This window comes from Eublepharis macularius, chromosome 7 (genome assembly GCF_028583425.1).
Source record: "Eublepharis macularius isolate TG4126 chromosome 7, MPM_Emac_v1.0, whole genome shotgun sequence".
Classification (NCBI taxonomy): Eukaryota; Metazoa; Chordata; class Lepidosauria; order Squamata; family Eublepharidae; genus Eublepharis; species Eublepharis macularius.
Genome location: NC_072796.1, coordinates 65,104,675 through 65,130,768, shown reverse-complemented (window position 1 = coordinate 65,130,768; position 26,094 = coordinate 65,104,675). Strand labels below are relative to the sequence as shown.

The 26,094-nt window shown below is 39.1% G+C and overlaps 1 protein-coding gene across 1 annotated transcript in view; it reads right to left on the bottom strand.

Annotated features, from left to right (window-relative positions):
- Positions 1-294: 294 nt before the first annotated feature.
- SPIRE1 (spire type actin nucleation factor 1) overlaps positions 295-26,094 on the bottom strand; it is a 116,209-nt gene continuing 90,409 nt past the window's right edge. Inside the window, exons 10-18 of the mRNA XM_054985315.1 lie at positions 22,030-22,199; positions 18,745-18,832; positions 16,868-17,010; positions 14,019-14,189; positions 9,476-9,613; positions 8,832-8,902; positions 5,121-5,148; positions 3,285-3,421; positions 295-1,516 (exon numbers count right to left, since the gene is read on the bottom strand). Coding sequence (XP_054841290.1) covers positions 1,258-1,516; positions 3,285-3,421; positions 5,121-5,148; positions 8,832-8,902; positions 9,476-9,613; positions 14,019-14,189; positions 16,868-17,010; positions 18,745-18,832; positions 22,030-22,199 — 1,205 coding nt within the window. The 3' untranslated portion in view covers positions 295-1,257. The remainder of the gene's footprint in view (positions 1,517-3,284; positions 3,422-5,120; positions 5,149-8,831; positions 8,903-9,475; positions 9,614-14,018; positions 14,190-16,867; positions 17,011-18,744; positions 18,833-22,029; positions 22,200-26,094) is intronic.

Genomic DNA, 26,094 nt, shown 5'->3' with positions numbered 1-26,094 from the left:
ATACAAAGGTTCATCCTTCCATCTTCTGGATGATTTGCAAATATTTAAAATGTGGCTGTTATAAAAATAACTCAAGTCCATTCTATGCACTGAACTCTAGTTTAAATTTAAAAATCTGAATATAAAAGAGTGCAAAAATGTGATGTTTGGTAACGTTACTGGAACTTCAAAACAGCTAGACAGTGTTTCTCCAAACCTTTGTTAGAAAGAAAACAAAAAACAAAAAAATTCTCAATCTGAGACACCACTGTCTCAAATTTTGCAAGGTAAAAAAATTTTTTTTTACAGCCAAGATATAAACCCCTGAAAAAAATGGGATCTATAATGGATATGTTTTCCAGTCTTAGTTACAGCAGTACATATATTTTCCTCTATAATACAAATATACTTATTATCTACTTTCTCAGGATTGTAACCCAGAGAATGCTTCTTATTTATAAAAACTTACTAATATTAAAAAGTTGCATTTATCTTGCACCTTCCCCATAAAGAGTATGATTTTGCACATTTCTAAAATCTACAGGTATTACTACAATTAACATTCAGAGTACATTCAAGATAGGAAGAAATTACAATTATTTAGACTGAAACACACTAACCATTATCTTGGGACTTATAACAGCAGCTGATGGAAAATGCAATTTATTCAGTCTTTTAGCTTATTCAATATTATATCATTGAACCCAGATATTGTAACATCTGTAGCTTGGACTATGATCAGCCATTCTCAGCACAATCAGCCATTCAGCACATCTTAATTTTTTTAAAGCTCTGTGCTATACCATTTGGTATTAAGAGCTGTAGCTTCCATTTATTTACTGTACAATGTGGGCCTGTGCGCCACAGCAAATAAAATATAAAGTATATTAATTGGAAGTAAATTCCAACATGGTTTAATAGCTACAACTGAACTAACACTATCACCTGTTTTAGATATGGTTCTTCATTTAACTTTCATCTAAAAAATGAATTAAGGAATGAATATGAGGGTGGGAAACACAATAAAGGCTTTCTTTGTACATTGCACACATACAACAAAGGCAACAATTTATAACTCTTTTCGTCCAGTGCAAATAAGTTTCTTACTGATATGCTGCATAGCCTAATTTCTGATTTTTTCCCTGTGAATTAAGGAGTAGCAAAACCAGTGACCTAATGGAAATGTACACTGTCAGAACAAAGGAAAGAAAGACAAGCTGGTTTCAGTGAGTTCTCTCAAGACCTCATGAAGACAAAGCAAAGAGAAAGGCACAAGGCTCAGATCTCATTGATAGTCCTCTCAGAAGGGCAGTACTCCGAGGTGCCTGGGGATGACATGTAGAATGACTGGGTTTTCCTTTTTAACCTGGCTCTCTTGTTAGCCAGGGAGAGGCTGCGGCGGCTTGAATTAATTATTTCTGAAATGAACTTTTTGCAGTCCACGCACACCTCCATGGTGCTCCAGTCCTCCATTAGCTCTTTTGGAAACAGTGCTTCTTCATCAGCTTTATCTACAGATTTGGACTTTGATGACAACCTAAAGGGAGAAAACAATTCCATCTTCATTAGCATCCTTCCAATTGCTCTCAAGAGGTGATTTTTGTCCACCCTACAAGAACAAAGTAATATTTCTCAAGTCTTTTTCTAATTCCTGACATAATGAGAAAAGGAAAAAAGAAAAGTCTTAGGAAAGAATTTGACGTGGAGTGTTTTTGGTGGCCAAGTGATGATAATGGCAACATAAACTGCATTCATATGTTAAAATAAACTGATTTATTTTGATCCCATTTGTTGAACAAACCTTGTTTTGTCCACCAAATATGTAAAAAGACCGAAGTACGTTTGTAAATCTGTCAGTCTGCTGCTACATCCTTTCCTACTTCCTTCAGATGCTATACCAAGCTACCTTGGCAAAGGGCTAAACTGTGCATTATATTTTTAACAAGCTGGGTTCAGGGTTCCTGGATCCAACTCACTCTACAGCCACACAGCAGCTGCAGGTAACTGCTTTTTAAAAGCACCAGAGTGTCCAATTCTGTTCCCTCATATGCCACTTCTCCATGCTAGAACAGCTGTGGGAAGTGGCATTATTTGTCCCATTTTGGAGCTCCACAGAGGATCTGGACCTGTTAAAAATTTAACATGTAGTATGGACCAAGTCCCACTATAAATGCAGGTCACTTGCTCTTTGCTGGCTGCAATAAACAGAAGTGAAATAGAAAGGTTAAAAAGTCTATGCAAGCCATGCCTCCTCCTTGCTGTCAGTCTCTATCCCTTAGTTACTTCATAGAATTCCTGAACATTCTTACTCCAAAACAAGTATTAAAATGTATTTACTGCTAGCACAACTGCTTGTTTAGTATTTGTCTACGTTTGGAAGTATTAGCACCATGAGTGAATGAATCATTTAAAATTATTTATTATGTTCAAAGTAACAAACTTGGTTAAGAAAAAAAATCCAAATAAATTATGTTTATGGAAATAAGCATTACAACACATGGAAAATATTAAATGAATTGTAATGTAAATAATCTAGTTAATGCAATAAAACCATCATTTAAAGGGGAGGGAAAGAGAAAAAATATTATAGATTAGCTTTGTAGAAGGTTTTTTCCAACTTTGTACTGTAATCTTAATGGCAAAGAAGAAGCTTAAAAATAATGTTATGTCTTTACATAAGACATAATAAAACGATTTTATGATTAGTGAGTACAGATGCATAACACTTGTAAATCCACATATTCAAGGAATAATATAATTATGTTCCAAATTATAACCCATGCTAAGATCTTGACACAAAGTTTTGTCTTTGTCATCTTAACGACTAACAAATCTATTAAGGCATGAACCTGCATAGGGAAGAATCTATTTTATCAGATGTAGTTTAGTCTACTATCAATATATTTCTCTTAGACTTTTTTACTATTGGAAAAATTAAAGGTAAAGATTTGGGATGTAACCAGATGGCTGTACAGATAAAAGACATTTTTAATATCCCAAGCAGCATTTTTAAAATGTAAAAATTGGGATCCAAAGAAGTCCATGCACAAAGAAGGTGGTGGTGCCAGGTTTCCCTTCTGGCTGCAACAACTTGTGCTTCAAGGAATGCTACTTCAAAGGCTCCATGAGCTTTGAGGGTGTGGGGGATGCCACTGGAGTGGGGAGGCTGGAAAACCTGTTTAGATTCCCTTGGATATCAGCCACAGTTGACACCTCTAAAAGCAGAAAACTCTGGAACGTAACATTCAAAAGCTGCTTGTGGTAGATAAATTTCTACCATGGTCTTTATCAGAAGCATTTCTCACCTTGGCATGCCCCTTAATGACCGATGGTGGCTTGTGGAAGGTTTATCTGGCCTCATAAAGCTCTCTCCTCTCTGCAAAGCAGAAGGCCCCAGAGAAAAGATGGGAAGAGTGGAATATGGCTTTGATGGCAGGCGCATCTGTCACAGGGGTAAGGACAATAAAAATGTGAGAGATTATTACACAGAGGCCATGTGGACCATCATGCAGGTTATGCAGCAACTGGCTCCATTTACAGCATATTCTCATTGGTGCTGGCTAGTTCTAGGGAAGTTGTGATTTCCAGAGATGGGTACAGTCTAAAAAAGCACTCCTCCACCATACTCTCCATTCATCTTCAATGGAAATTCCATGGGATTCAAATGAAAACATCTGTTGCATACACAAATCTTGCAAATATTGTAAGAATAGGAATAAAAGATGAATGCATGAGCAATAATGTATGTGCATAACATGCATTAGAAGCAGGGAACTTTGTAAATAGGTATCTTTGACTGCACTTTTACATAGAGCTGGGAAAGTGGAGAGGATGGAAAATCTGTGTAGATTCCCTTGGAAATCAACCACAGTTGATACCTCTAAAAATAAAACTATGGAATGTAACATTCAAAAGTAGCTTCACCATGCCACTCAAATGCTAGTACTGTCCCTCACCCCATTCCTGCTCATCATGTTAGCACAGAAGCGCCAACTTGATAACAATCTAGCCAGCCTGCCCCCACCCCAGCCCAGCAGCTTCCTTCCCACAGTAAATCTCACAGCTTTTTAAAAAAGCCTTGTTAAATGGCTAAAGGGGAGCTGAGTGTTGCCATTTTGAAGGCAGCGCTAAGCTCTGCTCCTGCCCCCCTCCCCGCACTGGCTGCAGGTAAAGCTTTCATACAGTGTGCCTGCACCCAGCACACTGTTTCTCCTTTAAGCCGGAGCAAAGAAGGTTCCCCCTTTCTCTGGGAATGTCCTGGAGGCCCTATAAGCCATCCTCAGAAAGAGTATGATTTCATGAGAAAGCTCCCAAATAAAGTGGGAACAATGGTTGTTGTGGGTTTTCCGGGCTGTATTGCCGTGGTCTTGGCATTGTAGTTCCTGACATTTCGCCAGCAGCTGTGGCTGGCATCTTCAGAGGTGTAGCACCAAAAGACAGAGATCTCTCAGTGTCACAGTGTGGAAAAGGTGTTGGCAGATCATTTATATCTACTCAGGAGGGGTGGGGTTGAGCTGAGTCATCCTGTAAGAGTTTCCCAGGCTAACCAGGCTAACAAAACACTCTACACCCAACAATAGTCCTGCGGAGAAGATTAGCACATCAAGCACCAATCCATATGCAAAAGAACCTCCTCAGGATACAGTGAAGCCTCCCGCCATTAGCATTCCACACCCTGGGAAACTCTTACAGGATGACTCAGCTCAACCCCACCCCTCCTGAGTAGATATAAATGATCTGCCAACACCTTTTCCACACTGTGACACTGAGAGATCTCTGTCTTTTGGTGCTACACCTCTGAAGATGCCAGCCACAGCTGCTGGCGAAACGTCAGGAACTACAATGCCAAGACCAGGGCAATACAGCCCAGAAAACCCACAACAACCATCATTCTCCGGCCGTGAAAGCCTTCGACAAAGAAAGTGGGAACAGATTGTTTGCTACGGGGGGGTGGGGAATCCCTGTGTGGAAAAAGCCTTTATTTCAGTTTTATTTTTCTTGTCATATTTTGTGGGTTTCCACATTTTTTTAACAATAGTAGCAACAAAAAAAATCTGTTGAACTGGATGAATGTAATGAAGCAGCAGCACCACAGAGTTTTAAAAGTAGAGGAAAAGACCTGAAGGTTTTTCTAATCTTACCTTTTTACAACAATGTGAACATACTGGCCTATAAAGGAAAAAGAAAAGTACATAAACTCATTTAGCTGGCAGGACATCACAGGGTGTCTTTTCAAAAATTCAGTATAATTTCTTGTAAAATTTTTAAAAGCAACATACTATTTTTGAATTTCACTGACCATTTAATCTTCAATTCAAATCCCAACAGACATAACCAGTAGCTGGAAATGTTGTGGTGAGAGGGTACAAATATACACTGGGGGCAAAGGGCTAAGGTTGCCAGGTCCCCATCTCCCTAAACTCTGACTCAGGGGGCAGGGCCTGATGAAGTCATATTGAATAGGTGTACTAACAGCAGTGCTTCTAGACACCACTAAGTATGTACCATATTAAATCTGTATGGAGTCACAATCATGGCTTTGAAGAGAAGAGCTATTTACTAGACATGGGCATGAATAGAAATATGAAGCAAGTTTCATCATGAAACAGCATTCTGTGGGGCTACAGTTATCACGAAATTCACTTTTTGACCTATTTCATTAGCTTTGTGAACGATTCGTAATTGCAGACAGGCTGGCGCCACTTCATTGATTCCCTAGTCAACAATGGACCCAGACCTTTTGTTGCCATTTGAAACTCCAATCGTAGCCCACTTACCCTTGATTGGCAGCTCTCCTAGCCATCTGGAGAGCTTCCATTCTGCCCTATACAGCCAGGAGCTGGGGGTCAATCCCCTAGGCAACCAAGGAGGTGGGCCTTCCGTAGCCATGGGCACACCAATCTCACCCCGCCAAACCCTGTTAGGCAGGTCTGTCAGCCAACCACAGACCTCTTGTTCTATGCCAGCATTTTGCTGGGATTGGAGTGGGAGAGTGTGTGGAAGGATTTGGGATTGTGCTTTTGGCTGGTGCTGCTTTAAAGAGACTGAAAGAAGCCTCTTATTTCCAGCTCTTGGCCTTGCTGTAGGAAGGTCTTTGGGTGAGGGTGCCTTTTTTCCTCCACCCCACCCCACCCCTCACTCTGTCTTCCCAGCCCAGCTCCACCATGGCTGGTCCTTCATCCTCCTCTGATCGAGCAACTCCCAGTCCTCGTTTCAGTCATGCACTCTGGCAGCACTTCCCCACCCTTCCCAATCAACATATTGCAAACTGGGAGGGTGGGTGGAGGAGAGACTGCTGAAGTCTCCCTGCGAGTTTGGCATCTCTGGGTATGAAGGGGACCATTGAAATGCCCTGGGTTCTGACGAATCACGAAACTAACCAATTGTTTTGGCAAATGTGTCAATTTTGTGAAGTTTTGTCATTCATGATTTGTGGATTGCGACAAAACACGAAACTCTTGTTTCGGGCTTTTTCTGTTTCGTGCCCATGTCTACTATTTACCAGGCTAAAAATTTTTGAAAGAAAAACATGAGAATTAACTATGCTAAATGTAAAATGTAACTGATTTTTTTACAGTCAGTTATTGCCTTCCTCCCATCTCCAATTTACACTGCAGTAGTTATCACAAAAAGGCATGTGTAGAAGTCTTAGATGAAGTCATATATCTACAGTATAGCACACCATCAGCTATCCAGAGAAAAGTGACTTGCTTATGATCATTCTTCAACTTTACTGTTGATTTAATTCGTGAACCTATGTTCTTCTCACATGAGATGTTGCAAGGCATAAGACTGTGGTGTAGGATTAAAGCTGTGTAGGGAGTGTTGTGGTGGTGGTAAGTGGAGATAACAGTTAATCAGAGTCTTAATTATGAAAATGAGTTATGCCTACGTTACACCTAACTGCAAATTGCTTCCTCCAATCTAGAAATCCCTAGAAAGCTGTCTCAAGCAGGCAGATGCAAACAAGAAAGAAGGAGAGAAAATATTATGGGACAAAGCAAAAGAGGCTTGGTCAGGAAGAGGCTAAGAGACTCAGCTCCAGCCATCTTGTAGCTTGGGAATTTAGAGACTGGGGAGAGTAGGATATATTTCTGGAGGAGGGGCACTGTCCTCATATGCCCTAGTTACTAGAACAAATGTCAGGATTCAGAGAATTATTTACAATGTGAGGATAGTTTTACGTGAACACTGTGGCATGCCCCATTTCCTACTTCAACACTGATGAATTAGAGGGTTCCCTAACAATGTGGAGTGGCTTGGAAGTGGTAAGTGGGTCCTGAGCATCTACAAACAGCAGCACAGATCTTTGCCAACATCTGGAAGTTACAAACTCAACAATGTGAGTAAGAACTTGCTACATTTCTGTTTTTGTCAGTTAATCCCAGATTTTGGGCTGCAGAACCCCATTCAGAATCTACTTGAGCACTCTCTTACTTAATGGCACTTTGAAAATGCAGACTGCAGATTATTTTAAATGGCTATTACGAGAAACTAGGAGAAACTCTTTAAGTACAACACAGCAATCAATATAATGACATCTATGGCTTTTCCTTATGATCATACTTATCACATGAATAGTTTCTATTAATGGGTTCGTGCAGGCCCCTGGGATCAAAAATTGTTTTTCCTGCTATTAAAAAAGTTGCAATGTTAGGAAAAGTGATTGTGAGTAGACATGGGCACAAACAGAAAAAAAATTGAACATGGTGTTCGCTGTTCATTGCCATCCACAAACAATGAACAACGAACACTGACAAACATGACCTGTTCACGAATATGTTCGTTATTTGTGGGTGCCAGCAGGCTCTCCTCCAGCCACACCACTCCCAGAAACCCTACCTGAGCAGGCAGCAGGAAATGTACCAATAATAAATAATAGCTTGGCCCCAGAGCCTGGCAGCAGCCCTGGAACCTGAAGGGGTAGATCCCTACTGCACCACTCCCAGAAACCTTACCTGAGCAGGCAGCAGGAAATGTACCAGTAATAAATAATAGCTTGGCCCAGAGCCTGGCAGCAGCCCTGGAACTTGAAGAGGTAGATCCCTATCCCACCACACACAAAGAAAATTCAAGCTCCAATGCACTCTCCCTGTTTCTCTCTCAAAATGCCAACAGCAACTGTCTCTCCCTCACTGTCTGCAAAACCAGAGCTGGGAACCCCCCTCCCCCTGCTCTTTGCTTCCTTGTAACAAATTTGGAGCTCCACACTTGAATATAAGACCTGCTTATCAAGCTAAATTGGGCTTAGATTGGGGTTTCCAGGGCAACAGCAGGAGTTCAGAGTTCAGGCAGTCCCTGCCTCCGGTTGCCAAGGGAATTGATTGCAGGTGCCAGATTGTCTGGCTTGACAAACAGCAACGAAGAAGGCTTGCAACGACCACCTGTTCGTTTAGAATGGGGCCTCACGAACAGCTTGTTCGCCAACAGTTGATTGGACTGTTCGTGACTTTTTTTAGTTCGTATTGCTGTTCGTGCCCATCTCTAATTGTGAGTATCTTGAATTACCATGGAATTCATATAGACATGTTTTCTCTCACTGTCTGCTCCCTTAAAAACGTTTTTTTGTACTTTCATCAACCCTATATACTCCCACAGAATCTAAAAATGTCTTAATTCTATCTAGTTTGTATATCATAACTTAAAGGACAATATAGGCTTATCTTCTAGAGTACAAAAATGTCCGTATTCAGTCTTTTTTCTTCCCAATTACATCATCTCTTTTTCTTCCCTCAAATTTAAAATGAACAAAATGTGAGAACAAGTGGTACAGTGACTCAATAAACAAAATGGCAGCCTATCAAGGAGTTGGCTTCACCATTTAAGAGTCATTACTGGCACCAAAGACTTACCTCTTACAAAACTGACACGTATAGGACCAAGTGAAGAAGGAAAACCTCCTCGTTCGGCAACAAAAACAGAGCTACAAAAATTCAGAAGAAAGTTGTCCACAATATTAGCAGGTCTTCCTGTAAATCACCTTCGATATAACTAAATAGGAGCACCATTAAAGAAACTGAAATTTAACTATCCCTTTGACTGATTTACACAAGTCTTGCACATGTTTACTTAGAAACCAGTTCCACTATTTCCACAGAGGCCTACTCCTAGGTTAATGAACTCAGGATTGCAGCCTTAATTAGGACAATAAAAATGTTTTAAAAGGAGGAGTTTCTTCATTTTTACAGAATATTTGTAGAAATGCTTCCACAATCTTTAGTTTACTCTAGATTGGTCTGAAGCATTTTCATCAGCAGATTGACATGAAATGCTCTAGAACAGCAAAGTCCATCCTTGTGCAAATTTTAATTATCCTGGTTGGGTATACAAAAAAACGATTCAAATGTAACAAAAAGTAACTAATTTAACTATTTAGTTAATTAATTCAGAACACTGATGGCTGAGTTGTCTAATATAGTTCTAATTTGCTATTTGCAGGGCCAAGTTTCCACACTCTGCTGTCGTTTCTCTGGAAAATCAGCAAAATTAGTCATACCTTTCCTTTCTTGAGGGCTGTATAGACATCTTTATACTGCTGGTACTTCTCTAGTTCTGCCTTTACTAGCACTTGGCGGATGTGCATTACTTCTTCCACAGTGAGAGCTAGGCATTCCACTGGGTAACAAAATTCTTCCTGTAATTCAAAAGTCTGTGTTATATAAGCAGTTCATATCATCCCAGCTACCTGTATATAAACACCTTGTTAGTAATTTGATAGAAGGAAGATGTCACCAACCATACCAGAAGAGTATTTTATGATTCACAGGCATCATGAGTTTCAAGCCAGCTAAGTGTCTGGATGTACAACCCAAATGCTTCAACATCTACTGTCATTTGTTAAGCCAATCTCTATTGTTTCAGCTTTGTTTTATAACTTAAAGATCTGATGTGCAAAGATGCAAGGCAATACTGCCTGTTACTAAAAACACAAATGTTTATTCTCAACAAAAGTTCCTTGATACTCTGATGCCTAGGGCAGCCTGAGAAATGATTAGTACCCTGAACCAAAGAATCCTTTATTCTGTGGTATCACGTTAGAGACATGCAAATCTAAATATTCAAGTCTGTATAGCTATCATCATACACACCCTCTTGTCTACACACAATATTAACAGCAGTTTTTAAACCTCAAACATCTTTATATTGCCAGTTATAATAGAACTATGATCACTACTTAGACCTTGGTGACAAAGAATGAGTATATATTGCTGGTAGAGAGCTATTTACCAACACTGAAAATCCTGAGAAAATTTTACATCAGTGAGAGTATTCCATCTGTATAACTGGTACCACAGAATAAAAATGCCCAGTTGCAATTATAATTCAGCTGTTACTGATTGCATAGATCTAGATGAAAGACAGAATCTCTTGGCATATTCCTACCATTTTATGCCTTGCAATGATTTTTTGCAATCTGGAATGTTAATATCAACTCTGCCCTACCATAGGGCAGCTCACAAGACCAAAACTGCCAGACACTGACATGTGCACGGACCACCTACCAGTAATCCTTGGCTGAGCTAGGACTTAAAGTTTAGGTCCAAACCCAACACTGATCAGGTAAGAAATTTTTCCTGCACATGCAAACATACTCCTACAGATTTGAAAATCAAATTACCAAACCAAATTTATAATTCAGATCACTTTTAAGTTATTTTGTTTTCTATAGTTTTTATATTATTCTGTCTTTCAGTTAGAAAGAAAAAAATCATTTATGATGCAGACCTGGCAAACATAAGCATTTAGGAATCGCCATATTTTAAAGAACTGCTGCCTTACCTATCTAGAAAGGGAATGTAAGGATACTTCAACCTGCTTAAGGTATTCATAAACATCTTAAAATTAAATTAAACTTTCCTATGGAATGATTCATTTTTGAGTTTTTGGGAAAATCAAATTTCACTTCTGCTCTGAAATTCACAAAACCCAGTTTTGCTGCCATTAAATATATAAAATAGCTCTAATATTACTCGATAAAGGAGATTTGCTTAAAATTTTTCAATTGGCTTCATTACTGATAGTTGGCAATTAAAAGACGTATATTTCATTATGTGCTGCTTGTGATGTTATTGTACAGGAGGAACAGGAAAATCAAATATGTTTTCTTCTTGCAGTCATAAAAGTTAGCTTTCTTTTTTAAAGTGTAAAAACATATACACAAAAGGAAGAAAATGCACAAATAAAATGCTTTTATTTTTAAGGTTAAACAAGGACAACCAAACCATAATGCAACATTAAAAAAAATTTTGTTTTAAAAAACCCTGAATTGTTCGGAAAAAAATTGACATATTGAAATGAGATTCATATAAGCTAAAAAATTATTTAAACCAAGTCATGCAACAATCCAAGTAAAGTTTATTAAAAGTAACATTCAGTATTAATGATTCAAACTTCTATACATAAATCATATTGTGTTCATGAGGATTATATTTAATTGAGTGCACAACAACACTGTCCAAGAGGTTTTCAGTTTCCAGATTTGGTAGAATATATTGTGCTAAGTGAATTACTGTATATCCATTATTGTCTGAATTAGAACCAATTCTAACATTGAAGGTAACCGATTCTGGTATAAACACTAGCAATTCTGGGTTGGATCCAGAGTTATCTGCAAACAGAAAAGCACTTGCAAGCTCAGACAGGGAGGGAGGGGTTTTTGCCAATGCCGCTTCCCATTGCAGACTACCTTGCTACACCCCATGCTGCTCCTAAGGGTTCACTGACTCCCCAGGAGATGCATTTTGGAAAGGTCTGCAGGCTGTAGTGGGAAGTGGGGAGGTAGTACAGATTTGTTCTGCTTGCAGTCCTTAGGATCCAACCCAGTGAATTTATTATAGCATTGAATCAATTAGAAATGTCTGATGGAGCATTCCAGCACATAATACAACCTGAAGATTGGGAAGGAAAATGAAATAGATGGTGATATTTTCTCAAGAAGAACCACAAAGTCTGTAGTTGAAGAAGCTTTTTCATCATTCAGTTTTTAACGTCTTCACTTAATAGCTTTCTATTTCTCACAATATTGGTCACTATTTAAAGAACTTTAGAATAATTTTGTAAGACTAAAGTGTTTATTCCTTTCCAACAACCACCTCCCTTTTTGAATGCAAACTAATTAAGAAACTCAAAAGCAGACTGATATTTCCGGGAGCCAGCTGTTAAAAGAAAAACAAGTAAAAACTTATCCTGAACTAATCTAAGCCCCTTGTATGAGTTCAACAGCTCTTTGGATCCTGATAATTTTTATTCGAATGATATGTTAATAGCATTCAACACAATATATAACCTGATTGCTAATAATTATCATGTATTGAAAATAGTGATTGTGTGTAACATTTACTGTACAATCTTTATTGAACTGTATGTAAGTAATGGCAGAGCACAGACATACACTATTCTCATTAATGTCAACAGGTCCCAGCCTTCATCATTTATGAATAATAATTTCAATATTGAGCCACTCACTTATCAAGGATTTTAACTACCTTAGAACTACCTCAGGATCCTATGCTTGGCAAGTGGGGAAAAAGCCATCCAGCTTCCCCCTATGTTCAAGGCAAAGCCACACTAAGAAATTATTTTTATGGAGATGTACCCATCTGGGGTAACCCCTCTCAGGACTCTGAGGTCCTTGGCCACCTGACCAACTAAATCCTGTCACTTCAGTTACAAATGGGAGTTTTTTCACCCTGGTTGTCACCTTTCCTACCCTGCTACTCATCTACCTTATCAGCCCTTTCTCTCTCTCTGGGACGGCATGGACAGGAGGGCGGGGGAATCCTCCCAGGCTCATTCAAATGGAAGTTTAAATAGGCCACTGTAGGCCTTACAGATCCACCTCCTTCTAGTTCTGGAAGACATACTCCTGGGCCATCATCTATTTGCTCCTGAAATCCAGCCTAGCCTGCTTCCTGTTGTGCTGCCTTAGAGTGTCATGTCTAGTTGTCAGGGCAAAAGCTTTGTTCTTTTTGTAAGACTGCAAAGCCAGCTGCTCTCAGCTTTTAGCAGCACATCTCTGGCCACTCACTGGCCTCCTTGTTCTGAGGCTATACCTAGCCCCTACCCTACCTCATTCATCTCTCCAAACTGCTCTCTGTGTGCCTGTTAGGGTGTGTGCCTAGAATTTTCGATAGCAGGATTATATATGCAATTCTTTTGACTAAAGAAACCCTAAGGTGCACATATGAATTATTGCCAATCCCACCTTGTGTATCCAATGTGCTATGTCAGTGGGCCTGGGGTCCTAATGAGATAGTACTAATGAACTACCAACCAGAGCCAATGCCACTAGTTGTGGTGTTTTGTCAGCGAGAGGGAGCTTTGTATTCAGGGAGAACTGCTATTCTTATGAAAACCAATATAGAAATTATAGTAATTCGACAAAATATTATAAATATTTATAGTTCTATTTATAGAACTATATAGAAATATAGTTCAATAGACAAGGGTCCCAGCAGAATGAAAGCTATATTATAAATGAACTTGGGAGTAGGGTCCAAAGATTTTTTATCTCCAATAATTCAAAATACCATTGGGGGAAAATACGAATTAATTTCTGGAGAAAGAAGTCCAAAAATTCAGATATACTTAAATGAACAACCCTCATAATTGCAGAGGCCTCTTAAACATCTTTGATTTCTATACTCAGTTTAAACATTTGCTTTCTGCCTGCACCAAAAATATATGGAACAATTTATAAATATCAGAACTTGGATAGAACTTGACATGCATGGTTTCAGATATTGGTAAGTTTAACTGGATTTGTAGTTTCCTCTGAACTGATTTTATTCGTTCAAACTTCTGAAAACTTCTTCCCTATGATGTTGCATTTTTAGTTTGCTGTCCTTTCACAAATGATTTCTGTTCCCCAGCAAATTGATTAGAAGATCTACACATGCACATAAGATGTATAAATCAATTAGAATCTAGTGACAACTTAAGCTGTTAATTCTGTCATGGTTTAGGAAGCTATTCCCATTGTTGATTGAATGAAGGATGCATAAAACTGGGATTTCTAAAGCCAACAGAATGAGGCAAACCTTTGAGGGTTTCCGCCTGTTAAAAGCCATCTCACACAGAAAATATATAGTCCTCACCACCCCAAACAGGGCTACTTCAAAAAGATGGGAGCTAAGCTGAGAGGCTGTGTGTATGGTTGAAAAATGTGTTTTGAGCGTCATCCTTGGAAAGAAACTTGTTATCCTGGGAACCTGAACAACAGATAGGAAGTAGAAAAAGAAATGCTGAACATTAATAAAATGTTTATCAGGGCCTCTGGATCATGTCACCTGAGCTTCAGCACCACTAATTCCTTCAGCATACTAGAAAGCTAGTTCAAAATGAGGAGAAGGTTTCTGCTAATTCCGCAAAGAAACCAAGCAATGGCAAGTCACTTCTCACTGGAAATGAGGAGCTTTACTTATGAGGTCTCTTATCTTTGCTATTATTGGAGCAGAAGATAAGCAATGAAATTTCATCAGTTCTGAGGGAATGGATCAGTAAGCATAGTGCTATATTTAAAGAAATATCTTTAGCTTATCTATGCCATTTAGTTATAATGTTTCAGTCATAGATTTCAGTGTTAATGCTATATTTTAAAAGCAGATGAGGCACTCCCTAACAGCATAACATTCAATAACAGAAGTAGGTGGTTAAATTACTTCTATAGAATTTTCTTTAAAAGCTGATTATGAAATGTTGTCGTATCTTCCCTCTAGGGGGCACTAATGAACAACTGACACATTCACTTATGTCATAAAAACGTTGCCATAATTTGATTATTATTATTTTTTTGCTCTTTTGGTACAGTATGATTCAAAATGGTACGAAATAGATGTGGAATATATAAGACTAAATGCATCGTTACTTAACTGTCTATTTTACGGCACATACTGATCATAGTCATACATCCACACTTTCATACATGTATATGACTCTCTAATTACAGAAAAGAGACATAAATGGAGTTGGTCACATTATATTCAAAAGCACAATGACAAGCTGGGCAAATATGTTCTTTGGTACATATAACCTTTAATAATCTGTGCATATTACAATCTTTTACGTGTAATTATAATTTTCTTTACATTTCTGCTTTACTTGATTAATTATATTTTCTAGATTAATTAAATAACTTACATAAAATTTCCTCATTCTCATAAAGGCCAACAACAACAAAATTAGGATGCTGTCATTTACCTCTCAAACAGGATAAGATGTACACATATTAGAAAATTTATTAATTCAGACCTATAACATTCCTGCAAATGCTTTGTTATGTTCACCCAGTAAAGTTTACTTTTTTCTCATATGAGGTATTTCACTTACAATTCTTACTCAGTCTTACCTTAGCTTAATCTCATAAAGTAGTAAAATAGTTTCTTCCCCGAGGGGAGCGAGCATTAAAACCAAACTCACAACCAGATTGTAATTGATAGTAACATAAGGCAGCAAGAAATCAGGGTGGAATTTTTTACTCTTCTTTTATCAAAAAGAGCATAAGAGATTCAATAAATTCATAAGCAAGTAGTAAAAATGTGCAGTGGATAAAAGTAAAAAATTACTTCAGATTATTTTTTTAAATGATGGGACATGATTTTTTTCCTTAGGTACCAAGGTTTTCCAATGAGGTTTTCCAGATCATAATATATGTTCATTTGAAATGTCCAGCACTCACACACCTCACAATGGAAGACCATGAGATCTATGCCCATGATAGGCCTCAATGAAAACAAGCATTTTTGTATTATGTAAAACGGAGTCAAATTTTCGGTATGTTCCCTCAACCATATTTAAAGTGTTCTCTCTCCCTCTCAGGTATAAAATAATTGTTCTCCTAATCTAAGTCTAGAAGAAAAAATCCTATTGTTCTGTACTCTTCATGTTGCACTAATAAATAAGCTTAAAGTTATTGTATCCCATTCATCTAGAATCACAAGCTGCACTCAAGTTAGAATTGTATGACAAAAGGGCATTTGAGTTCTTTAGGGAGGGGTGGGAATTATCTGCTGTTTTAGTGAAGTGTATTAATTAATACAAACTAACCTCAGCACCTTGAAGAGCTGGCATCAGAAACATAGCCTCTTGAGCCAAAGAGAAATAAGGAGGTCTTACTTTAAAGCCAATCAATACTACTCAGATGACTCAAAGAGTTGGCAAGTACTCCTTTTTCTCTCAAAATCAGAATTTTCCTTTCACTCTATCTCTGTTCTAAAGGGTACTTGAAGGGCCTTTTGGCAAGGAACAAGAGACCAGAAAGTGAACTTGGATCTCTCAAATGAAACTGAAAGGCATTTAAGCACCATGCCAGCCCGCAGGCAGGCATCTTGTTCCCCTATGACACTTATGCACTGTCGGAAAACTGCTTTCAATTAAAGCCAACTGACCAAATGTACTTTCTTTTCAAGTAGAAACACATTTTTTTGCCTCAATGGATTCAATATTATAATGTAATCACATGCTACTCTAGGCTCCTTAATCAAACTAACTTTAAACAAGTTAGTGGAAAAAATCCCAACCTTTAATAATAGTTTAAAGCACTGCAAAAATAGTAAAAACCTACTCGTTTTATTTTGGAACACTAACAAAGATCCATTATTTGGAAGTAATACTAGTTTTATTAGGATCTATCAAAGTTCACCAAGTTTTAATAACAATGTTGAAAACCTGGATAAGAAAGTTCAGAGTCGTCTAATTCAGGAGCTTCTTTGAAGTTCATTCAAGACAAAGCCCAAGTGCTGGTCCAAATTCTCACAAAGTTCAAGATGGTACTGCATTTGGGGTTTTGTCACAGCTGTTTTTAGGTGTAATTTTTCTCTCTTCATTGCTGTGGAGCTGCTACATCTGTACCCTTCAGCCAATATTGAAAATGATCAACCATGCTACTTACTAGTGATCTGGAGCTCTGTTTTGTAGGTGGCAGGAATTGTCGTACATTAGTTGGTGTTTCCTTTTCAATGGAGTGTCGCCTCTGAGGTGGTTGCCTCCTCTCTGGCTGTGGGGTGGATGATATTGGCAAGAATTTTGGAGGCACTGCAAGTTTAATCACCATTAATTAGCTCTAAAGCAACAGTTTAAATATCAAAGGGACATTAATGACAAAATACATAATCCAACACTGTTTTCTAATGAGACTGTGGTGATGCTTTTACAAACTACGTGAGCTAATATAACAAAACCTGAACACTTTATGATGGTTAAGTATCCCATTCAATAAAATTATCTCATCACACACAATTGGCTTGACTCCACTGGAGAGCTTCCATGGAGGGAAGAATTTTGGCCAAATTAAGTACAAATTCGTCATTTTCTTTCCTCCTGCTGCAGCCCAGAATGCCCCCTGAAAAGATGTTCTTGGGCAGAAACAGCATTTGGGGAGGCATTTGGAGCTGCAGTGGGAGTGTGAGGCAAGAAAGTCATATTCTGTAGGTGGAAATCCTTCCTCCTCCACAGAAAAGAATGGATCCAAATCTTTGTCAACGAAGATACCTTTCCATTAAACAACCAGGTTATCCTTCTGCTTATAAAGAATCTATGAAAAAATCCAGAAAAAACAGCTTCCAAGACAAAACCTAGTAAGATTCCCCTATATTTTAACTGAAAAAATTGCTAAAATGTCAGCTAAAGTTTCTTGCTGTATATTACATAGTCTCACAGACCCCCATTGCTGTGAGTGAGTTTTGCTATGGGAGCTACAGCTGGACCCTCCATCTAATACGGGGTGGTAGGTGGTGAAACAACAAGTATTGCTCCCTGCCAATACTATTTCCGTTTGAACAAGTGAATTGTAAAAAAGAAATATGATATTGCACTGAGATATCCTTCACCCTCCATCCAGTGTTATCCTACTTAACCTTCAGCCTCAAGGTATCATGTTTGCAGCTAGCCCAGTGTCAGCATGAGTTCTGTACAGGCCATACAGTGCAAACCGAGTGCTTGCCAACTTGCTGACAGAGGGTTGCCCATGAATGCTTTGCTGTAGGTTCTTCTCACACTGCCAATACACATACACAAGCTTAAATCATGTCATTGCAAAACCCCTGCTGCCCCTCGCTAGAAATGCTGGGGATGAAGCATTGATTGATAGGAAAACATTTTCATCTGAAGTTACAGAGAGCTCTTTGTAACACACACATAGGTGGAAAGTGAAACAAATGGGGTACAGCTTCTTACACATTCTAAATATCTGTAGTTACACTTTGCACCACAACTTCAGGTGGTTTCTACCAATGGGCACAAGATGAGATGCACTTCAGTGTTTTGACTCGCAGGTAACCTGAACACTGGACTTCACAGACTTACATAAGGTCTGCTGTGGTACAGAAGCCTAAGCTATTATCTCTTCCAGCCAAGTTACTTTTACTATTCTCTACCTTGACTGTTACATTGTTCTGCCTAGACAGTAAACTGAAGCTCTGGGAATCCAAGATAGCCTCTATATCCAAGACATGTGTTGCTTAAAGATGCCAATGGATTCTGAATAGCAGACTCCAGCTTTTGCCCTATTCAAGCGCTTACTTAAATCTTGCTATCATATCTTCACTCTATGACAGCTAGTATCTACTTTGTCCAGATCAGACTCTCTGGCCATCAGAACTTCATTTTAACTGTCAATGAAAACTTATATCACAATAAAATTGCTGTTCTGTAAGAATCTGAAGTACTCTTGTTTTACACAAACAGGGTGTTCCCATGCCTGAGATATCTATTCATGGGGATTCTAGCATTTAACAATTAGCAATTTTTATTTGATTGCTGAATTCTTACCCTTTTTCCCAGTGGTTTCTGGAAATGTATCTTCCATTCGAGATGGAGATATACTACTGCTACTAGCTGACTTGGGTATAGTCTCTTCCTAGAAGAATAAATTGAGTATTTAGAAGTTTTTACAATCCTGCCTTCCATCATTTACAACAATTTTACAGAATCACTCCTTTCAATACTGAAATTGATGTTTGAGTACCTAAGCAGTACCGCAGAAAAACAAAGCCACTCACAGACAAAGTAAAGGTTCCGGCATTCTGAGGAACTCCCTGGAAGGATATTATGGGTTTGGATTCTAACTTACTTTCCATTTGTAAGTTGACAACAAGGCAACCAAAAAGAGAATCTGAGGAGCAGAGTACTAAAAGCTTTAGGACACAGAAAGGCAGGGCGTTATCAGAAGCAGGAAACCAGCCAGGGAGGTAGCCAGGCCACTGGATGACAAAGGGAGAAAAGATTACTTAAATGAGAAAGGGTAATGGCAGAGCAGCTGAATAATTCTTTCTGTTTGTTTTCACTGTGGAAATACCCACGATGGAGCTGCTGTTCTCAGAAGGGATGGCTGAAGAACAGAAATAAAAAAAAGGTGACGAGAGATAAATTTTCCACCAAAATAAAAATGTGAAGTACTAGGACTAATGGACAAATTAAAAGCAAAATCTCTGGGTCTGGATGGTATACATCAGAGGGTTCTTAAAGAACTCCAACATGAAATTCTTAATCTTATTACCAGTATATGTAACTTGTCACTAAAATCAGCCTCCCTACCATGTAATTGGAAAGTAGCAAATATAAAAGCAGGTTTTTAAAAAAGAGTGATCTGGGAAATTGCAGGTCACTTAGCCCAATGTCTATTCTGGGCAACCAAGTAGAAACTAGAATTAATATTAAGCACAGAGAGACAGAATGCCTTCTTCTTCTGCAAAGGGAAGTCCTACCTCAGCAGAGCTCTATCAGAAGAAGGATGATTAACAAGCAAGTGAATAAGGATGATCCAGTAGAACTGGACTTGCAAAAGATGCGGGACTCCCACATCTGAGAGTCAAGCTACAAGCGACGCCTTACACAGGTTGGACACTTGTCCGCTTCCCTCAAGTTTTGATGGGAAATGCAGGCGTCCTGGTTTTACAGCTTGACTCTCCATTACAGCTGCAAGACCAGGATGCCTACATTTCCCATCAAAACTTGAGGGAAGCTGACAAGTGTCCAACCTGTGTCAGGCGTCACTTGTAGCTTGGCTCTGAGACTCCTGAATAAGCTTAGCAATAAAAGGGATAAGAGGAAAGGTCCTCTTGTGGATAAAAAACTGGTTAAGCAACAAGGAAAGTACAGCATATGAGTAAATGGACAGTTCTCACAATGAAAAACAGATCTCACAAGAATTATATTGGGATCACATTATTTAATTTGTTCATAAATGATCTGGAATTGGGAGTGAGCAGGGTAATGACCAAGTTTGAAGATCGCATGAAATTATTCAGAACAGGGAAAAACAATGTGGATTATGAACAACTCCAAGAGGATTGCTCCAGATTTGGTATGTGGACAACAATATAGCAAAAGAAATTTAATATAGGCAAGTGCAGGATGGTATAAATTTTAGCAAAAACATTCTTAACTAGAGATGGGCACGGTCCGGAAAATGGACCAAAATTTTGCATGGTCCAGCCTGGTTTGTGGTTTGTTCGTGGGACTCACCTTTTTCACGAATTTTGGACCATTTGGGTCAGTCCATGGCCCGTGGTCCGTGAGTCCAGACATCCTGGTGCAGATCTATCAATTCCCTATGCAATGAAGAGGACGTCCGCAGACCTTTTGCAGCCCTTAAAAACTTCCATTCTGCTCTATGGAGCAAGAATGGGAACTCTTGCTCCTATTCTGTTATATGGAGCAAGGAGCAAGAATTAATTCCCTAGGCAACGGAGGGATGGACATTCTGCAACCAATCTTAGCTCTCAAAACCTTGATAGGCAGCTCTGCCTGCCAACCAGAGAGCTCTCATTCTGCAAGAAAGGAGTGGACGTTCTGCAGCCAATCTTAGCTCTCAAAACCTTGATGGGCAGCTCTGCCTGCCAACCAGTGAGCTCCTATTCTGCTCTATGAAGAAAGGAGCAAGAATGAATTCCCTAGGCAACGGAGGAGTGGATGTTGTGCAGCCATGGCAACACCAATCTTAGCCCTCAAAACGTAGATAGGCAGCTCTGCCTGCCAACCAAAGAGCTCCCATTCTTCTCTATGCGAGCAAGGAGCAAGAATGAATTCCCTAGGCAATGGGTAGGAAGGTGTCTGTGTATTGAGTGAGGGGGCTTTTCTGCCACCCTTTTCTGTTTGATTTTGCCTCATTGCAACTTTTTGGTGCTGCTAGCCAATGCAAGTCAATTGGCATTTGTGACTCCAGTGTCTACTGGAAGTTTCCTTTGGGAGTCTGTAACTCGGACGTCCGAAATGCAATCTTGACCAAGCTTGGAGGGTGGCTGGAGAAGAGGCTGCTGAAGATTCTCTGTGAGTTTGGGCTTTCTGGGTGTGAAGGAGACGGAGCCAGGGCTGCTGGAAGAGACAGACCATGGATCGACGACCCGGTCTGTGAATGGGGCTGGTCCGTGGAAATTTCGTGGTCTGTGAAAATCGATGAACCATGGGCCAGCGGTCTGTGGGGTTTTCCCGGTCTGTGCCCACCTCTATTTCTAACTATAAATATATGCTAATGGAGTCTCAACTAGCAGTGACTGAGATGGAAAGAAATTTAGGGATTGTAGATGATTGTTCTATAATAACGTCAACTCAGGATGTGGTAATAGTGAAGTCCAACTTCATGATAGGGAATATTGAGAGATTGCAAATAAAATATAAAGCCTTTGTATACTTTGAATATCAGTCTAGTTCTGGTTGCCATATACTAAAAAAGATATTGCAGAGCTGGAAAAAGTAAAGAAGGCAACAAGGTGATTAAGGGATTAGAGTACCCAAAGTCTCAGTCCAAGCCTGTGGAAGAGGTATTATTCATTCTCTTGTTGAATCCTAATTCAGCATTTTCATGTTGGATTCTCCCTTTTAAGATTATTTTTGGGGAAGGAAACTTTCAGATTTGCAACAGTATGTCTTGGAAGATTAAAGTGTTGCCCCACTGGTTGGAGTATCTTTCCAATGAGGAATGATTGAACAGTCTGGGGTTTTTCAGTTGACAGATAAGATTATTTGGCAGGGAACATGACAGAAGCATAAACAATTATACATGGGGTGGAGAAACCATATATCCTGACCATAGGCTGGGGCTGTTTAATATCTCACCTCTGAATCTGAGCTATCCAGTTCAGCCAGTGTGGGAGCTTTCAATAGTCTCTTCCGTTGCACTGTCAACTGAACAGGGTCAATGCCGTTTACATTGGCTTCTGATGCCAAGGTGCCATTCAGTATATAGCTTTCTGACACTTTTCTCGAGGTCTCAGGTGTAGATACATCTAAAAAAAGAACCAGAAATGCTTGTGATGGTATATTAGAAGAGATTGGGGATGCTCCACTTATATCTTACTCTCACAGAACAATTATTAAAGATGATCCACTACTATGATATTTAGCTTTTTAAAAAAATTACAGGCATTAACATATAATACAGATACGGTATTAGTGAAACTGAGAAATGGTGTGTGTAACTTTGACAAATGCATCTTTCAAAAAACCTCTAATCCACATTATTTATTTGCTTTTCTAGCAGAAACCAAAAACCGACTAAAACTTTATTAAAACCAATATTTAATATTTAAGGAGCACCTTCACTCACATCTCTGCTTAAGGCCTTGTTCTATTTATTTCCTACTTGTGAAATAAGATCCACTGGAAAACAAAATGGGTTTCTCAAGCTGTGATACCGTGATTGTGAAACTCCCTGCCTATCAAGATCAACCAAAGGGCAACTTGGCATCTTTCAGAAAGATGGTGAAAATTGTTTTGTTCGGTGAGGTTTTTAAAAACCTTTGATTATATGTATAATTTTAATTACAATGGCCAAGCATTTATAGATGTATACAATTTGTAATGTATCAATACAGGAAAAGCAGTTACTTTGGAGTTCTCAGTTGATTAGAAACATCAAATAAAAAGTGCCTGAATTAAAATTCTCTAATACCTGCTTAATTCTATCTATTAAAAACCAAAGCTTTAAAATAGTTTGTATCAGTTTTCCAGAAGGCGTACCAAAGTGGTGCGGTAGCCATCAAGAATGTCTCTTTTAGTGAGCTTCTGATACTGACAAAACAGGTGATGGGCAAACATCCCCAAGTTACATTCAAAAGTGCATTTGCAAATGTTTAGTGGGAGATGCTTATAAAATGTATGCACATGTGCACACATAGGTGCCCATCCTCTGTCTTCCAAGCCACAAACTTTGCCTTTCTGGTATAAATGCATGAGCTGTGGAGAACAACTCTTTGAACAGAGAAGCACTGACATGGGTTTATCTTTCCAACAAATCTGTTTTTCCAAGCTCCCCAGAATGTGGCTGATGGGAATGGTAATTTTCTCAGCATCCTGAAGTCAACTGGGGCAGATCTTCTGCTTAAAGAGCCGTCTTCTGCGGCTGGTTGTCCCTCTCCTGTGGAAAGGTAATGCTTATGGACTGAGTATAGGCTAGATTTCAGCAGCAGACTGAATTTTGAGAACAATTTTGAACTCAACCTAGGAGCTTGAAAGCTCCTAGGTGAGATATTAAGAGGTGAGATACTAAGCAGGAAGTTAGGTTTTTGAGCTCTCCTGATCAAAGTTAGTCACTATTGCTACTTAGTACACTTAGTACTTGGTAAAAGCAAAAAAGGGGAAAAATAAATGCACAAATACAATCCAGCATATACACACCTCAAGCTTCATCCTTCTTCAGAGAAACAACAAAAATGTGAATCTAAAACAGACAGTAGTTAGATTTTCATTTTGACTTAGTTTCTGTTGGAAGAGGAAGATTTAATGCTGTCCCTTTCCTCAGGTTTCAGAGGAGGACAAACCAAAGAGTTAGAAAGATAAAGAGGTCAGGGCACTCTGTTTACTGCTCTGACTGTCCTTTGATATGCAGATTGCTATTCTCAGGATTTCCTCCTCCTGATTTCCTCTCTCTCACTTCTTCTCTTCCTGGCATTGTTCCAGGCAACACCTCTCTCCTTCTCTTCCCTCCATCTTGGCAGCATGGGTGCAGGCCTTGTCCTTCCATCCATGTCTATCCTTAGACTAGATAGGTAGTTAGGATCTGTCTTACCTCCTTTCCTATCAGAGTAGGGAGTTCCTGCAATAAAGAACTCTCATTTCTTTTCTAAATATAAAGCAAGTGTATGATTATTTTCTCTCCTGCACACACCCCAGCCTGCAGAACCAGCTCACAACCACCTATAATCACACTTCCTTTGTGAAACGATAGACTCTGCTAACAGCCCAAACATGGACTCTTTTAATTAGGTTTCTGGGGCCTACATAACTATTTATCAGTTTCAAATATTGGTTGTAGCCATGCAAATATTTCTGAAGAAAAACTAAAAACATGGGCATGTTGGATTTTTATAAAGAGTTCAACACACCGGCTTGGATCCAAATCTTGCACAAAGAGAGACAAAATTGATATAGCACAACTCCAATTGCACAACAGTGTTACCCAAATGAGGGTCTCCTTGAAAGTTGGGGGAATTAGCATACAAGGAGAGACAGCGAGAGGGAGTAATGAATGAGATCTCCACCTGTGTATAGGGGGTTTATTCCTCTAGAGAACTCTTTTAGTAAACAAGTGGATGTTCAATCAAAAAGAATTTTTATTTATAAAATAATAAAGACCAATTGAACATAGGTCACACAGAGAGCTAACTAGAAAAACGGAGGAAAACTGGAGAGAGTTGTAGTGTTGAGTGATAGTTACCAATCCAGGAGAGAAAGGGACGTCCGTGAGAGAGTAGCGTTGAACAACTAGCGCTTCATGGCAGAAAAATGAGAGGCTCAGACAGGAGTCTGAGGGTAGATGCTTGATCTGAAGGTATGCACACAATTATGGTGGAAGGGTAGCCCAATTATACTGTGGAACATACCCTGGGGCAGGATTGCATCTTCTGCCCAAAGCAAAAATTTAATGGCTGTCTCCGAGATGAGACAAAGAACTGGGAAAACTCTGATTAAGCTTTCTGGGGTGAAACTAAAGTTATCAATGATCTCAGAATAGCCCAGAATGGGAGAGCAGATAAGAAGATCGGAAGGGTGTATAGGTGATTGATTCAGGAACTCCTGGAAGACCCTATTGTCTTAGGATCTTTGCACATCTCCGGGGCATGGGGCTGAAAACTAGTCTCACCTGGTGACTCACATGCCAGTAATTTTCCAGCTCCTGGTCTGGAGTTGGCAGCCTTTTCCTGCCTTACTAGGCAGAGTTTCTGTGTTTAAAACACATGAGAAGAGGGGCTTATGATATAGTCATATTCATAAGACTTTTATTAATACAAGGACAGGACTGACTGCTAATAACATCTTCTGCAACACTTTGTCCCTATATATTATAGCTCCCAGAAATTGGTGCACAACATCTTGCACAAGCAGAAATGCAAGAGGGGATACAATAAGTAGCACAAGTGGCTACTGCAGTCTTTTTCTTGCATTTCCACTTGCACAAGAACTCTATCTAGCACAAGCAGAAATGCTGTACGGATTCAACCCACTATTTAATTCAACTATGAATTTGTTTTTTCCTCATAATACAAATACTGAGGGGAAGCATGGAGAAGACTGCCTTTACCAGTGCTATCATAAACAGAGTTATACCTTTCTACGTACATTAAAGTCAATAGGCTTAGAGGAGTGTAACTCTGATTATAGTGGAATTGTAAGTTATAGATCAAAAATAGCATTGTGAATCATACAAGAAAGAAGGATTAAACTGCCAGCATACCAAGAAGGTAACCTTGTAAGCTTATTTTTTCTAAGTACCACCTAATATTGGATGTCAACATCCTGCATAAATTACAAGACCTAGTAGCCGATAGTATGTCAGTCATGCCTTGATTATAGTCTCAATCAATTAACTTTTACACATTTTCCTACTGTGGCCAGACACTAAGCAAGAAGTGCATGATGAGGTGATGAAATGGAAAGAAGTCATATTTGTAATGCTGAAAACCATATTATACATTCTGAATGGATCGAGAAAGCAGGCAAAATGGAATCTTGTAAGATCCCACAATGTTCCCTGGGAAAAGATAAGCAAGTATCTCTCAACACCCTTTGGGATGTGCCTACCCAAAAGGACAGAAACACTGAACACCAACTGAGTTCTGCAGATGTAACAAATACTCCATGGTCAGCAGCACTGATATCCAATATTGTAGAAAGATCTAATAG